General features: G+C 44.6%; 2 protein-coding genes across 4 annotated transcripts in view; one reads left to right on the top strand and one right to left on the bottom strand.

Annotated features, from left to right (window-relative positions):
- LOC110499274 (URB2 ribosome biogenesis homolog) overlaps positions 1–17,012 on the top strand; it is a 33,071-nt gene continuing 16,059 nt past the window's right edge. The window contains exons 1-6 of one of the 2 annotated variants that reach the window (XM_036956098.1): positions 1–152; positions 383–624; positions 711–920; positions 12,446–12,585; positions 12,700–12,876; positions 13,447–16,786. In XM_036956098.1, the coding sequence (XP_036811993.1) occupies positions 12,460–12,585; positions 12,700–12,876; positions 13,447–16,786 (3,643 nt within the window). In that variant the 5' untranslated portion in view covers positions 1–152; positions 383–624; positions 711–920; positions 12,446–12,459. Of the gene's footprint in view, positions 153–382; positions 625–710; positions 921–11,566; positions 11,750–12,445; positions 12,586–12,699; positions 12,877–13,446; positions 16,787–17,012 lie in introns of those variants that run through there. The other variant, XM_021576306.2, reaches the window with a different exon arrangement.
- On the bottom strand, positions 3,281–10,834 carry LOC110499275 (ATP-binding cassette, sub-family B (MDR/TAP), member 10). 2 transcript variants are annotated; one of them, XM_021576308.2, is made up of 14 exons: positions 10,174–10,299; positions 9,864–10,015; positions 9,439–9,639; positions 9,083–9,285; positions 8,361–8,495; positions 8,051–8,197; positions 7,686–7,821; positions 7,423–7,518; positions 7,068–7,277; positions 6,899–6,978; positions 6,606–6,786; positions 6,337–6,380; positions 6,206–6,240; positions 3,281–6,028 (listed from the first exon to the last, which is right to left on the bottom strand). In XM_021576308.2, the coding sequence occupies exons 3-14, from the start codon at positions 9,620–9,622 to the stop codon at positions 5,776–5,778; spliced, it is 1,704 nt and encodes a 567-aa protein (XP_021431983.1). In that variant the 5' UTR covers positions 9,623–9,639; positions 9,864–10,015; positions 10,174–10,299; the 3' UTR covers positions 3,281–5,775. The 2 variants fall into 2 exon arrangements, with proteins under 2 accessions (XP_021431983.1, XP_021431982.2); XM_021576307.2 differs by having other exon boundaries at positions 9,864–10,834.

Consider the following 17,012-nt stretch of genomic DNA (forward strand, 5'->3'; position numbering starts at 1 on the left):
CTACCAGTCAAAAGTTTTAGAACACCTACTCATTGATGACAGCTTTGCACACTCTTGGCATTTTCTCAACCAGCTACACCTGGAGTCTGATTCACCCCCAGCACTTGCTGTTCCAGTCACAAAAATACCAGTTTGTGGACCTACTACAGAATGTGAGTGTGTTTATGTGATGATGCACAATTGTGGCCACATCTTGTCAAAAAGGGTCAAAACAGATCAGAGATTTTGTATTCCCTCAAAGTGGGGACCCAGTCCCTCTGAGATTTAGTGACAACTATGAAATATGTATGAAAAATTGAGAAAAAATGACACTGACATAGCTTGTGTATTCAAGTATATCTGATGCAGTTTTTTGTTTTTGTTGTGGCATTTTTGGAAAAAGAGACTAATTTGAACAGTGATGGTTTTCGTTCGTGGAAGAATACGGGACCATTTTGAAAGCACATGAGCATTGTACTGAGCATTTACAAAACATGGAGAGTTGGCGCCATCTTGCGGAAAGATTGAAAACAGGCACAACCATTAATGCAATCAACCAGACTGGCTGCAAGGTGGATCGCATCCTGACAAAGCCTGTGTGAAGAAGTGCTGCCTTGGTTGCTCTGTGTGTTGTCTACTTCAAAGGTACTAGAGGGCTGGGGTTCAAGTCCTTATTTCATCTCCTTGTTGTCACCTTTAACCTATCGGCTCTTATTTGCGTGTGTGTGTAGGTAGATGGATAACTCAGTTCAGTCAAAGTAGAGGGATGGAGGACTTCCTGCCAGATGGGGAGGCACTCACCCACATTGTCATGATGACATAGAACCATTCACCAGTGAAACTGGGCTGCACAGTAAATACAGCCTGTGAAGGTGGCCCACACACTGCCTTCCTTGAGTGCAGCTACTCCACAGACCTGCTGCCTCTGCTCGTTGACCAGGGTGAGTACTCCTTCATCCTACCTTATCCTGTATTTATCTGTTTGCATCTGCCAATCTGTTTGCATCTGCCAGGTGGACCTGTCCCAAAACATCCTATAGGCTACAGTTAAACTCTTTCCATAATGTTTTGAGAATGGAAATTAAGGAGAATGAGAGGCTCAATTAAAGATGTTACAGAGCTGCTGTATTTGAATCCCCACTCCCTTCTGCCCTGTTCCCTGATGTTGCTATGGCAATCAAGTTGTTTTTAACCATCCCTGTAACTGTCGCTTCTGCGGAGAGATGGTTTTCTCAACTAAAACTCATAAAGAGCTACCTAAGAACGAAGCATTAGGGTCTCGGTCTGATATGTGCTTTTGAACACCTGAGTATGCTCCACTCTGCACTGGCACCATCGTAGTCTTAACCACGGCATTTCTTCACCGAAATCCACTTACTTTCCATCAGTTCAATTAGGCCATTTCATTTTCAAGGCCTGAGCAGTGGCGATTTTAGCATGAAGATTTTGGTGGGGCAAACTCCCCCCAAATGTTTTGATGCAAGCTAGCAAAGCCACTACACAACACACCACTAAACAATACATTATTTGCACTATAACAGTGACAAATGGTGCCCACAAACTGTGCCCACAAACTACATAAATCTGTCCCAACAGCAGAGCTTTCTTTTCAGCACCATGGAGTGAATCCTTACATCTGGCTATGAATAGAGCCTTGTCTGGCAGCGAAACAGTTAATTCAGCCTCATTTACTGCCTTTTTAAAAAACATAGCTGATATGGCTGACTTGCTTAAACAAATGTGGATTCTACTGACATTTGAGATGTTTGTCAGTTGATAAGAGGCAATCCGTAATTTCGATTAAGACATTAATGAGCGAGCTAGGATGGATGTAGTCAATATAAGTATTTGTTCAGCACTTTTGAAATGTACAGGTACAGAATTCATAACATGGACCGTTCTTACAGTAATCTCCCTGTACACAAGTCAGAACCGTAGGATAAATACTTTACTTCGCTTTGCTTCTCGCGCTCTAGTGACTCCTTGTGGCAGGCCGGGTGCCGGCAGGCTGACTTCGGTTGTCAGCTGAACGGTGTTTCTTCTGACACTTTGGTGCAGCTGGCTTCTGGGTTAAGCAGGCGAGTGTTAAAGAGTGTGGTTTGGTGGGTCAAGTTTCGGAGTATGCATGACTCAACCTTTGCTTCTCCCAAGCCCGTTGGGGAGTTGCAGCGATGAGACAAGATCGTAATTGAAATTGGGAGAAAAAAGGGGGAAAATATATATTTTTTAAACAAGGTTGAATCATGGCATGAGTTCCCGACTTGGAATTCCAACTTGAATGACTGTTCAAAATGTATTTTCCCAGTCGGGGCTCATTTTTTCCCTGAGTTCCCAGCTGTCTTGAACTCACTGACGTCTGAGATTTCCCAGTTCCAAGTTTCCAGTTGTTTTGAATGCGGCAGAAGTCATGCTGTATTGACAGCATGGCCAATGAATTCAACCTTTTCATTCCCATGGTGTTGCATGTGAATGCTTATCCTTTTAAGCTTGGAAAAGAGACCCTTAAACCCAGACTTGGACCACACACCCTTTCCACTGAGTAGCAGGCTAGTGATTGCTTTGCAACACTTGCAGTTAGCCACTGATTCCTTCCAAACCACTCATTGTTGTGTTATGTCCAATGGCTGATGAGTACCGATACGTTTTATCTATAATTTATCTTCATATGACAAGGATTGAACAGGATTTGCCAGTAGATTGTTGACTTGATTCTTGAAGATGACTGCTTGTCTAGCTTGCTAGCTAAGATATTGAAAGTATGATGTTGACATGATCAGTCCAATCAAAGCCATGGTAGATATGTGATTTGATGCCAAGAAATAACTACTTAGCTTCATAGTACATATTGAGCGCAGGTGTCCAGTACGCAACGCCAGTGCATGTCATGGGCTCTGAACTGATCTATTTGAGGTGACAAAGGGGTGACAAAGGTGTATGAATAGAATGGATGAGGATGGTCCAGATTTGTCTCGACTGAACATTTAGAATTTCATTCATTTGATATATAACTGTTCTAAACACACACAGATTGGAGAGAAAAAAAACAATAGGTTAATTAGTACCCTCTTTTGGTCATTTTTGTTACCCAGAAGTAAAATTCTCTTGTGAAAGTTTGTCATTTACTCTTTTTTTTCTTGCTGTTTCATCTGTCCACGAGAGATTAGGTTAGATGAAATATTTTCTGAGAAGATATATGACTGAGTCTGAGATAATATAAAAAACATTTTACAGTTAATGTAACTTTTCCTGCATAGTAAGGTTCTGTATTAAAGGGTTTATATTTGAAAAGGAAATCACAGAATATTATTAAAATCATTTATTTTTCACAAAGGCCTAATAATTTAGCACACAAAATCATTAAAATATTATATTTGAATACATTATTACAACATGCTGATTTTACCAAGGAGCCTTCTGTAGAGAACATTTATATAGGACTTACACACAAACACATTGGTATGGCATTGGTTGAAGCTCAAAGTTATTTAAAATCTCCCTACCATTCTTGTTCTTGCCTTTCTATTGCACAAGGATGACTACTGAATCCAATATTAAAATGTGAGGAGCAAAATGGCACAAAACAGAGCAGTGAATGTTTCTTTGCAGTACAATCCAGGCACAGTACATCCAGTGTCACAGGTACGTGAGAAAAATCTATTCATCAGTGTCAGATAAGAAAATAAATGTTATTTGATACTATGAGCTTATAATGCCACATTTTAAAGATCTACATATCCCATTAGTATAAAGGATTTTGCTGAACTCTAAATCCAAATACTAAAAAGTCTGCAAGGTCTTTCAGTCATACATACTGTCAAGATAACATGGATTTGGTCAAATTTTACCTATTGAATGTTAGATTGTTCAGAAATGTACAATTGGTACCAGTGGAAGACCCAAAAGCATCTTTGAAGATTCATTTTGTGATTGTATTTTATGTAAATCAAATATCCAGCATACCATACCATCAATGAAATAATAGCCAGTGGTGAAATAGGTGATATAGCAGAACATTTGCATGGATATGCACATCATTTTCATAACTGATCAGTGGTGGTTTGTTTGCTTTATCAACTGCAATGTAAGATATTTGATGATCGTCCACATTTATGCCAATGTTGCTTGTATATCAGTGCTCTGTATGTTTGCCATTGTCTTTGAAATAGGCCTACATAATTGACAATGCTAGCTTCACGTTTTGGATAACTTGTAACAAATAAATGCACACTGTGGCTAGTTTATTAGGTACACCCATCTGGTACCGAGTCGGACACCCCTTTGCCTCCAGAACAGTCTGAATTCTTCAGGGCATGGAAACATTGCTCAATTGTTATCAATGGAATGAACGTTCCCCACACCACCCCAATCATCCTCTACTGTTGACACCAGGCAGGATGGGCCATGGACTCACGCTGCTTATGCCAAATCCTGACTCTGGCATGACGCAACAGGAATCAAGATTCATCGGACCAGGCAATGTTGTTTTTTTTGTCCTCAATTGTCCAGTGTGTCAATTGATTGCGTGCCCACTGGAGCCGCTTCTTGTTTTTAGCTGATAGAGGAGTGGAACCTGGTGTGGTCGTCTGCTGCAATAGCCCATCCGTGACAAGGACGGATGAGTTGTGAGTTCCGAGATGTCGTTGTGCGCCATTTGTTACCTGTTTGTGGTCCGCCTGTAAGCTTGCACTATTCTTGCCCTTCTCAATCGACCTCATCAACAAGCTGTTTTCGCCCACAGGACTGCTGCTGATTGGATGTTTTTTTGTTTGTCTCACGTCTCGGTAAACCCTAGACACGGTTGTGCGTGAAAAGCCTAGGAGGCATGCATGCATGCCTGGCACCGACGATCAAACCATGCTCAAAGTCCCTTAGGTCAATCGTTTCACCCATTCTAACCTTCAATCGAACAGTAACTAAATGCCTTGATGACTGTCCGTCTGCTTTATATCGCAAGCCACATGACTCACTATCTAAAGGCTCGACCCAATTTTGTGAACGGGTTGGCGTACCTAAGAAACTTGCCACTGAGTGTATATTTGTTTCAGTCTGGTAAGTAGTTATTTAATACAAAAGATAGCTTTTGTTTTCTTGAAAAGGCATAGTGACTCAGTTATAATATTTACTTCACATAGGCCGTACTTCAAAGTTTTGGTGTGATTCATATTTTCTGCATATCCTAACCTCAAAGATGCACTATGCAGAATTCCCGCCGCCATTTCCTGGTAGCTGAAACTAATAGTTTGCCTAATTTCAGTTAGTGTGACAAAACTAGGAAGCACAGTGTAGAGAATCATTGTACCATCTAAACCACTGTGAAATATATTTTTCAGAATCAAAGATATTTCTAGCTTTTTAAAGCTGGTGTACAAAACCGAAAGTAAAAGACGTAAAAACTAAACTTAACAGGAAGCATAGAAATAGCGCACATAGAACAGATGTACCCCTTCTTAGACTTGCTTTCAATGAGTGACTTATCTATAACATTTCTATGCAAATTTGGTCAGGTACATATTGCAGCTTGAAGAATGATACTCAATAAGTTGGGTGTCCTCAAGAAGAGAATCCAAACCTACTGGCTGTCTCAAAATGAATCCCCGTCAGCGCTACGAGATGGCTCTGCAATATTAAAATCATCGATGTTCCAGTTGATATTCAAATGCTCCCTTGCAAATAGCTTAAACTGATTCACACACACCACTGACAGACTGAGGAGTGTAGCAGAGCGCAGCGTGATTAGCACGTCACCACACAGCTAAAGGCAGTTTCTCTACATTTAAGGCCCCTCCCCAGCTCTTTTCAACGCAACGCTTGCTTTTGCCCCTCTTGAAGGAAGGCTTGTTTCTCCATCAGCTTCCTGAAGAGGCCTTGGCGGTTGCCCAAGAGCTGTGCATGCTGCCCACACTCCACCACACGCCGCTGGTCCAGCACAGCCACGGCGTCAGCGTTCTGGATGGTGGAGAGGCGGTGGGCGATGATCAGCACTGTGCGCCCATCCATGAGCCGCTCTAGAGCCTCCTGGACCAGGAACTCATTCTCTGCATCCAGGGCACTGAGGAAGAGGGGGATGGAAAAGAGAGGGCAAAAGTGAGAGGTCCATGAGTTATAGCTCACATGTCATTGGGTTGTTTGACCCTGCTTCACCCAGCTGATTGACCTTGCTTAACTGTCCAAAACAGAGGAAGAGCGACTCATGTAAAATGTGATTAGACCATGCACAATGTCTTACCTTGTTGCCTCATCAAGTAGAAGTATCTTGGGGTTCTGAGAGAAGGGAGAGAATGCATACATTACAACATTTGCCCATTTGACTAAAACATAAAATTGTTGATGCATGTAATCGGGTGTAATTAAAAATACCTTAAGCAGAGCCCTTGCAATAGCAATTCTCTGTTTCTGACCACCTGTTGGTTAAAGCAAAACTAGTCATTACATTAAAGCTGTTAAAGAAGCGATGGTTTTAGTTATGAACAATAACTCTGTAGTCAGATCATTCCGGTTTGAGGAATGCCCAGTGAAGTCCAACACCATAACAATTTAAAAAAAAAAAATCTTTAGGAACACCTATCAACTACGTAATCACATCACAAAATCAAAGAAAATTCCTGATACGCATGCATTTGTCTCACCTGAGAGAAGAACACCCTTCTCTCCCACCACAGTGTCAAAGCCTTTTGGGAAACCTCGGACAAACTCATAAGCGTTGGCGATCTGTGCAGCCCGGTGGATTTCCTGAACTGTGACCGTGCCAGAGTCGGGCGCTCCATAGGCAATGTTCTCAGCGATGGAACAGGAGAAGAGTACAGGCTCCTGCAGACCCACAGAGGGAGAATACCACAGGGTTAGACCACATGTCAAAGCACTGCTTAGCCACAACAATGGGAACATATTGCCTACTAATAATCGTCATGTGACCAATTACCTGACTAACAGTTCCAATGTGACTCCTCAGCCAATAAGGATTCAAATCTCTCACATCATGCCCGTCGATAGTGATCACACCTATACAGCAAAAAAGGATCTCTATATCATAAGACTGTTGACGAAATGGAAGACATGCTGTAAGAGATTACCTCAGCTGTAGTCCTCACCTGCAACTGGGTCGTAGAGCCTGAGCAGCAGGGAGACCAGAGTGGATTTGCCCGATCCGCTGGGCCCTACCACGGCCATGACGGAGCCAGCAGGCACAGAGAGACTCAGGTCCTGGAAGATGGGGGCGTCTTTGCGGGTTGGGTAGGCAAAGGAGACATTCTGGAACTCCAGTTGACCCTTAAGCTGCTCTGGCCTCAGCACAATACCCTCTTCAGAGAAATGAGGAGGAACATGGACATGTACGTTTACATGCCTGTTTAGATGCAGAGGACTACTAGCCAAGTGTGATGTAATTAAGGTGTTTTGCACAATGCTTTCTCAGTGTGGTCTAGAATGGCAGGGCTTGATGCTGACCATTGAGGGGGAACTCGGGCTTCCTGTCCAGTAGCTCCCAAAGCCGTGCCCCTGCGCCAAAGCCCTTCATCAGTTCAGAGTAGAACGAGCTCATACCTGTTCAACGAAACAGACATTTAAACAGCTGCTCAGACAGACTAGGGGATAGAGAGAATCAGTTTCTTATTAAAATGAAAATTTTAACAGTGTGATTTGTTCATTGATTAATGAGCGGGGGTTTTCCTCAGAATGCATAGGCAATGAGACAATTATATACGCCCTACCTGCAATGCTAATGCCCACCCAGAAGGCGTACATGAGGAAGGAAGAGAGCTCTCCCACAGTCATGTGTTCACTGGCCATCAATAGCCCTCCCTTATACAGCACTGACAGGATGATGATGTTGCCACTGAGTCCAGTCTAAAAGAGACTCATACAAAACCAGTTACAACCCAATGACCCCCGAAGAAACACACAGGTCATAAAAGCAGAAGCTTCCACCACAGATCGCACAACTCTGTGGTTCCAGTCTTTCAAAAGGCCAAAAGGGCTTGACTACATTTCAAATGCCGTTGATTGAGAAAATGTTAACAACCACTCCATTTCTCTTTAAGGAACATTGGGCAACATTGAATTGTTGGATGCTCACCGCGCCAAAGAAGCCAGCCCTCAAAACGGCTTCCTGTTTGGCCAGGTGGAGAACATAGTTGGCCTTCTCCGTATACTTGGCCACCTCTGTCAGCTCCTTACCAAACGCCCGAACTGTCCTCATGTTGCTGATGCGTTCTTCTGCCAACTACAAGACAATACAGTATCAGTCTGATCAATTGGTTTCAATTTTGAAAAAATATATGATTAAAAGACCTGGTGTCTATGTACTCTGCTTGGAGAATAATCTACAGCGCACCACTGCTTCAGTAATGACTAATGCTGTGCAGTTAGAACGGGTCTCGTCTTACCTGTGTGGCCTCAGCCAGAGAGTCCTGTGTACGTTTGGATATGGAGCGCAGGTATCTCCCATATATGACAGCTAGGCCAGCCATAGGAGGCACAATCAGCAGCACAAAGGCTGCTAAACTTGGTGACACGTAAAACTGTTGGCAGAGAGCGAGAGGGAGATGCCAGGAAATGTGAGGAGGCAATTCAGCCCAAGTCTTTTAAGCCTGCTCGGTTACCTTTTTATAAAGGGATTTTGAACCTGTAAAGCCACTAATGACCGGAGAGGATGTGTTAACATATTTATCATGAATGTATTCAACTGTACTATATTTACTATGATAAATGAGTTATGGATATTTTGCTACGGGGTCATCCGTTTTAGAAATGACATCCTAGGAATATATAGTAACCAAGGAGGAAACTCAAGGAATTAACTTGATAAATTCTAAATATACTTGTTGTAACATGAAGAACTTGGGTCAAACCAGATCCTATGTGGAGGGACCAGAACAATGACAAAGAAAAATGACAGTAACCAGAATAATGGAACCGCTAAGGAAAGCTGTACATAAAAGGATGAAAAATCACATCTTCCTAATGACAAACCAGTTTCACCTCTGAATACAACTTGCATTCCCATGTGACTCAAAATCTTAGAACTGATCCCTGTACAGAGTAGAATGGACTTTAACACCCCAACACACCCTTTACAAACAAATGTGGGGAGAGGGCTGTTTCTCACCATCATGCTGACCCCAGCTGTTGCCTGGGCGACAGCGCGGAGCCCGTCAGAAAGGTTGTCCGTGACGGAGCGGCCGATGAGTGCCGTGTCTGCAGATAGGCGGTTAATGAGTTCCCCGGTACGGGTCTTATCAAAGAAACCTACCTCCTGCCTCAGAATCGAGGAGAATAGGAATACACGTAGATTTCTCACAATCTGTTGCCCTGCAAGAGTCACATATTTTTGAAATGTTCGATTAGTTCCTCTGTATGGCATCAAAGTCACGATAGTAATAACCCCCAAAAAATCCAGAGATGGACATCTGTTTAATATGTAAACCCACTCTGCATGCACTGAGAGCAAACGGTGACGCTCACCTGAGATTTGCATGAGGTAGACACGGGCAGCATTAGCGGCGCCCCCACAAAGGAATACCCCTGAAAGCATGATACACAGAGAGCGGAGGGAGGCACTGAAGTCCTCTGAAGAGCTGGTGTAGATGGTGTCAATGACTTGGCCCAGGAAGAAGGGCGCCGACATTGTGACAGCGCTGGAGACCATTAGGAAGCCCACAGCCGCTGAGGAGGATGGTATAGAAAACAAAATATAAGAATCAAAACAAGTAACATTACTGTATTATTGTTTAAAAGGGGAAACTGACAACAAATAGGGCCCAAGTAAGGAATAAACTATGTAATTTAGTCAACCCTACACAGGCACAAGTTGGTGATAACATTATTTCAGTACCAGGTTGGTCATTTTCGAAGATATCCATGTGGTGACCTTAAATGACATGGCCTACCTGACAGTCGCAAGCGCTCAGGGTGGGCAAGTTGTAAAATCCTTTTGACATCCTCAGTGGGTATCCGAGTTGGGGATTGTTTTGTTTCCTTTGATTGCAGATCTTTGCTGTCAACTTCTTGTTGTGTTGCTTGTTTTGAGTCCGTCGAAGAGCTGTAGTTGGCAAAGTTTACAGTTGCTGTCCATGAGTTCCTCAACAAATGGGGGGGTATGGTGAACTGTCTAAGTGGTACACAGGGCACAAGAGAGTTGCATCTCCTCGGGTGTGAAAGCGAAGAGCGTGCCACAGGTTCGAACCTTTTCCCACTCACCTCTCGTCGTCCCCTGGACGTCTGGCATTCTAACCAAAATAGTTTATGTACACCGGAGTGAACCTCGCGCTTCAAAATATTCACGCCTGGACATTTTGACAATTGCAACAGCAACAGTCCCATTCTGCAAGACAGCTAGTGAGCGACTCAGACACATAAAAGCAAGAAAAACAAACTCAAGTGCGTTGGCTTGCCAGCTACCTACCAAATGACCAAAACATAGCAAGAAAGTGCGAACGAGCATGTTCCATTTCACATACGAGGAGGCCAGCGAATTCCAACATAAAAACAGTTAGGTCAACGTCCTCCTTCGTGTCCAGCCAACACTAACGACAAATGATAATGTCTATTACATCGTGGGTTCCTGGCGGTTATTCATCATTATCTGTTCGTGACAGCCACATTTAGGCGAAGTTGTCTTTATCGCGCTGGGAGCGCCCTGTCACAACAATATGTCTGTCGATAGGAGTGACATGTCGACACAATCTGCAGGCGACAAGGCAGCCTAACGGTAACCGACTGTCAGAAGTACACACAACTCTACGAAAAGAAAAACCTCTCTGTTCAATAGAAAAGGTGACCCCCGGAAAATAACCTAGCTGCTTCTTGTTAAAGTCCCTGACGGAAATCAATGGCCGACGATATAAGAAAAACTTTGAAAGACATTGCTAAGCGACCTCGATTAATCGATGTCATCTTCCACAGAAACATATAAACTCAGCAAAAAAATAAACGTCCTCTCACTGTCAACTGCGTTTATTTTCAGCAAACTTAACATGTGTAAATATTTGTATGAACATAACAATATTCAACAACTGAGACATAAACTGAACAAGTTCCACAGACATGTAACTAACATTGATGGAATAATGTGTCCCTCAACAAAGAGGAGGAGGAGGGGGGGGGTCAAAATCAAAATCAAAATTAACAGTCATTATCTGGTGTGGCCACCAGCTGCATTAGGTATTGCAGTGCATCTCCTCCTCATGGACAGCACCAGACTTGCCAGTTCTTGCTGTGAGATGTTACCCCACTCTTCCACCAAGGCACCTGCAAGTTCCAGGACATTTCTGGGGGGAATGGCCCTAGCCCTCACCCTCCGATTCAACAGGTCCCAGATGTGCTCAATGGGATTGAGATCCGGGCTATTCGCCGGCCGGCCATGGCAGAACACTGACATTCCTGTCTTGCAGGAAATCATGCACAGAACGAGCAGTATGGCTGGTGACATTGTTATGCTGGAGGGTCATGTCAGGATGAGCCTGCAGGAAGGGTACCACATTAGGGCGGCAGCTCTAGTGGTTAGAGCGTTGGATTAGTAACCGGAAGGTTGCAAGTTCAAACCCCCGAGCTGACAAGGTACACATCTGTCGTTCTGCCCCTGCACTGTTCCTAGGCCGTCATTGAAAATAAGAATTTGTTCTTAACTGACTTGCCTAGTTAAATTAAGGTTGCGTAAAAAAAAAGTGAGCAATCATCAGCACTCGATTGTTTTTGTCTGGATACAGTGGCGTTCAAAGGGTAAAGGTTAAAGTTTGTCTGTGAAAACACCGGAACACGTGTTGGTGTTATAATAGTAAGTAATATCTAACATCATTTGCTAACAAAATCGGTTTATAATTCATAATTGTATTAAAATTAGAGTGTTTGAATTGTTCAGACATTGCTTCGTGTTTTCTTAGTTAAAAGTACAGCTGGAAGACCCATGATTAGTTTAACTTGATTTAGCTTAGCCGTGCATGCTAGCCGTTGATCATGTAGATTCTCGCTTGTTCTTTCTAGCGTCTCCTTCGATTTTGTTACAACCTCATGACACTAAATATGAATGACTTTCACTTGTATTATTTACTTCTTTCTACTTGACATGTCATTTTTGACAGATGTTAGCATTGCAGAAACAACCTTGGCGAGTTAATAACTAAAGCTAGTACCAAATATTTGTATATCTGTACTAGAAGCCGTCAATGCTATTTGCTATAAAACAAATCTGATTACACGTTTGTTTGACCAGTGCACTCCAGGCATGGTACATTTATCATTTCACTGCAAGGTCTACCTACACCTGTTGTATATGGTGCATGTGACATACAAATGTATTTAATTTTTGTTTCACAATCATGTGGATTCTTGCGGTTTCAAGTCCATTCACCAGCTTGCTCCATTATACTAAGCAGTCAGAATTGAACTTTAAGTAAACGTCTCCCTCTACTGGCCAGATAAGGTACGTCCTTTAGTCTGAGAACTGTATTGACTCAGGTCAATTTCTCCACAGGCCAGGCTTCAGACATGGCTGCCATGTACTCTGGTATTCACTTGAAGCTCAAAAACCCCAAGACACCCTGGGTGGACAAACTGAAGCTTGCCCGTTTTGCATGGATTTCATCACAGTGCTTACTTCCTAACAAAGAACAGGTAACACATCTGCCCATCAGATATTAGGTGAATTATTCCAGCATGTTTATCCTATTTTCTCTGTAAACCTTATTTGTTTTATATTGAAGTGCTGTGTCCTATATATCCTTACAGGTACTCTTTGATTGGATAAGTCATGCATTGACAGGCTTTTACAGTAAGAAAGTGGAGTTGCCACAGGTGGTGGTGGAAGGCTTGTGGATCTACCTGGATGATATTTTGCACAGCAAAAAGCTACATAGTGTGTTGAGCCAAGGAAAAACCATCAGCCTTCGTTTGGCAGTAGCGCAAGTAAGTTGGTCATAAGTGCCGATGATCAGTATGTAATCGCTACACTTTTAGCAGCTTAAGTTAGTTTGATGCTTTTCAAGATAAGGACATTGATGGTACCACCCTGCATCTCACTGCTGGCTTGCTTCTGAAGCTAAGCAGGGTTGGTCCCTGGATGGGAGACAAGATGCAGCTGGAAGTGGTGTTGGAGGCACCTGTTCCTCTGGTCTAAAAAAAATATTAAAATGCCCCAGGGCAGTGATTGGGGACATTGCCCTGTGTAGGCTGCCATCTTTCGGGTGGGATGTTAAATGGGTGTCCAGACTCTGTGGTCACTTAAGATCCCATGGCGCTTATTGAAGGAGTAGGGGTGTTAACCCCGGTGTCCTGGCTAAATTCCCAATCTGACCCTCATACCATCACAGTCACCTAATCATCACCAGCTTACAATTGGTTCATTCATCCCCCTCCTCTCCCCTGTAACTATGAATGTGTTCTCTGTCAACTTACCTGGTAAAATAATTGTAAAAAAAAAAAGTACACCTGTTTTATTGCATGTATTGATTTTTGACAGGTAATTTTTCTTTCCAGGTTATAATTGAAAGGATTCAGGAGTTTGCCTCAGGGACCTCCTCAGCGTCTGTCTCCACCGTGTTGAGCTGCTGTCAGGGCATCCTTTCTTCCTCAGTCCTCTCTGTCACATTCACCACTAAGTACGAGCTACTGGTGGAGCTGTTGGCCAAGTTGTGTACCCTGGGCTGCTCCAAGCTCAGTCAGCAGCAAGCCACAGACCCCCTGACACCCCAGGTGTTTGAGGTCCTCCTCCTTACCCTGAGTAGCTACCTCGCGGTCCAAAAGCAGCAGGCCAATGCCAACCGCGTGTTTGCCCAAGTCACAACACACCTGCTCCAGCCCCTCCTCCTGCTCAGACACCTATTGACTTCCAGGGCCTGGATGGCCGAGGATGACTCCCGTGTCCGCCAGCACCTGAGTAGGGACATCCGTGGGAAAGTGGACACCATCCTGCAGTCTGCTCTCTTCCTGCCAGACCACCTCCAGGCCTATAAGGAGGAGCTCCTCTCAAAGGAGGAGCCAGGGATGAAGAAAGGAGCAGCGGGGAAGAGCCTACTCTCCCCAGTCAACTCGATACTCTCAAAGATTTGTGCACAAGGGTACTGTGACACTGATCTCCATTTTGCGGTCAGGTCGAGTTCCCTCCCACTGCTCTTCAAATTCTCTCTGGATGCCTACTGTAAAGGAGGAGATAATAAAGTACTCTGCTTTCACATGTTAACACAGTTAATCACTGCCTTGGATTTCACAAATGAGGTGACTCTCAAAGACCTGTTTGATGGTGAAAACTGGAGCTTAGCTCTGCTGTCTTTGGAGAACCTCTTGAATTTATGCTTGACGGTAGACATTTACAATGTGGTGGCTGACAGGATAAAGTACGAGGAGGTTCAGTTGATTTTCTACAGGAAGGTGGTGAGGCTGTTGTTCGACAATGCCCAGCCCACCATATCAGCATGGTACCGCTGTCTAAAAGCCCTGCTCAGTCTCAACCACCTGATCATAGAGCCGGACCTGGACGAGCTGCTGTCGGCAGGATGGATTGATTCCGACTGCACAGAGCCACGGGTTAGGAAGGCACGCGAGGCCCTCATCTCCTCTGTTCTCCAGATCTACGCCAAGCTGAGGCAGCTCCCCAAGCTCTTCGAGGAGCTCCTGGCTGTCATCTGCCGCCCAGCAATGGATGAGCTCCGACAGCCCGTTCTCCCAGAGGCCGTGCATAGGACGCTCAGCACATGCCTTCTGGACAACCCCACCAGCCATACTTTGGAAATATGCTGCCTCATTTTAGAAAATGTAACAAGCTATGTACTCCCGGATCTGGAAGGAAACGAAGACATGTCCCTGAAGTTGTTCTCCTTGAGTGTGCTCTTGTACTCTGTGTTGTTCAGCCTGAAAACTTTGGACAACAGCACACCAGTTCCTGTTGTGAGGCAAACCCAGGCTCTGATGGAGAAGATGCTCCAGGTGGTGAAGCCAGTGCTGCAGCTGGCTGAAGGCCAGGCCCCAGACGTCCCTGGGTGTCAGAAAGTCCAAGATGCAGGCCTTCTGCTAAAGTACACTTGGGTGGAGGTGGACACCCTCTTTCAGATTCACTGTACGAAATACACATCCCCAGCGGACCCAGCTAGCGTTAACATACTAGACGACATAGGTATTCTCCTCTCTGGTGTGATGGCGACAGGTGAAGAGCAGGCCTCTCCCATCGGCCAGCACTGTAGCCCCATGACTCACCTCCTGCAAAAACTGCTCACTCTCCAACAAATGAAGAAAGTTATCCTAAGCAATGAGCTCTTGGCACAGACTAGAGCTTCAGATGTCCTCCGCAGAGCAGCCCAGTACATTGTGGGGAGAGGAGATCCTCAACTCTGCCAGCAGAGTGACCAGCTATGGGACCGTCAGGTCAGTAGTGTGGATGCCAGCACGTACCCAGTGGCACATTGGTACCTCGTTACCACAAACCTACCCATGATCTCGCCATTCCTCACTGAGGACGAAGTGTGTCATATAGCTGATGTTCTCCTCAGCTCCCTACTTCAGAAGACACCAGATGACACCACTGAGAGGCTGTCTGTCTCTCTCATTTCCAAAGATCTGCTTGGGAGCCTTGTTCTTGTCGAGTTACCCACTATTTACTCTGCTGTTGTCAGATGTGTCACTCAAAGGATTGTGGGGATTCTCAGCGGCATCCCAGACATGGCCTCTGTCTGTCCTGCACTCATGAAGTTGAGTGAAGTAAGCTGTTTGACAGCTGGAGACAAAGGAAGTGCAGTAACTCAGTCAGATGGCGATGTCAGTGAATCCCATTCTGCTTTGAAGAGACTGGAGTCCATAGCCCAACACATACTGAACTCTAGTACGACCAGAGCCTCTATAACCCTATCTCAAAGTCAAGCCAATAACCTTTTAAGCTTACTTCAAATCACCAATTCTCTTAACCCAGATGGAATGTCCTCTGAAGACTTTTCAGGGCTCTTTTTACTCTTATTCCTCATGGTCACAGACACACAGCTACATAATGATGTGAAGCCTGCCGTAACAATACATCTGCTGAATCAGCTCTTCAGTCTCATGGGGTTGCTTCTGGCAGGGAATAATTCCCATCATGTTTTAAAGATTGTGCATGGGAGTAGCCTCTTGGAGGCATCTTTGACAGCTCTCTTTTCACACAGCAATAAGGGCCTCTTTCAAACCGTGGACAGCTCCGCTTGGCTGACTTTCCTAAAAACCGTCCAGGATTTCATCCAGTCCCTGATCCTATTGATAATCCACAGAAAGAGCAGTGTCCGCCTTAACCTGGAGAAATTCACCACCTATTTGGTCAATAGCGAGGTTGCCGTTATGGCTTTGTCTTCTCTCCCAGGAAACATTGAAACAGGGGGCCTGTTCGCCGTACAGCTCCTGCTTGCTTCTATGAACACACTGTGCCAGGCCATGACATCCAGCCTCAGGACAACCAAGCAGCTAGATGAGACCCTGAGTCAATTACTGGGGAAGACCACTGCTGTCATGGGCCCTGCCATCCAGGCCAGCCTGAGGGCTCAGACAGGCAGTCTACTAGGCCAGGCCTTCTCCGTGGATGTGGTGACCGGAATGGTGAGGAGCGAGCTGGCCTGTGCTTGCCCCCAAGATGAGCCTAGCGAGGGCATCACACAGGAGAGTCTAAGCCACATGGGCATGTACAGGAGCTTCAGCCAGCAGATTCTCAGAGAGCTGTGCCCATCCCAGCGCCCCATGGACTTCCTGGTCTCATCGCTCCACTTCCTCTCAGCGTACTATGCTGCTGCAGAGATGACCAAAGCCCTTGGCCAGGAGGAGCTCTTTGTGGCAATTCTGCAGAATGTCCACAAACTGCTTGCAGGTACGCACTCTTATTCCACAACAATGAAAGTTTTTTTTTAATCAGACTTGGTACAGTGTATTCTGAGATGCTCTCCTGTGTGTGCGTTGTGTGATTTCCTACTGCTCGTAATATCTGTAAAATAGTGCTCAAGTAAATGTCAAAGTACATTTCCTGTACCATTGCTGACAGACATTGATAACTAAAACAGACATAATTAAGAATTTGCACAGAATTTCTCTTGAAC

Source organism: Oncorhynchus mykiss, chromosome 20 (genome assembly GCF_013265735.2).
Source record: "Oncorhynchus mykiss isolate Arlee chromosome 20, USDA_OmykA_1.1, whole genome shotgun sequence".
Classification (NCBI taxonomy): domain Eukaryota; kingdom Metazoa; phylum Chordata; class Actinopteri; order Salmoniformes; family Salmonidae; genus Oncorhynchus; species Oncorhynchus mykiss.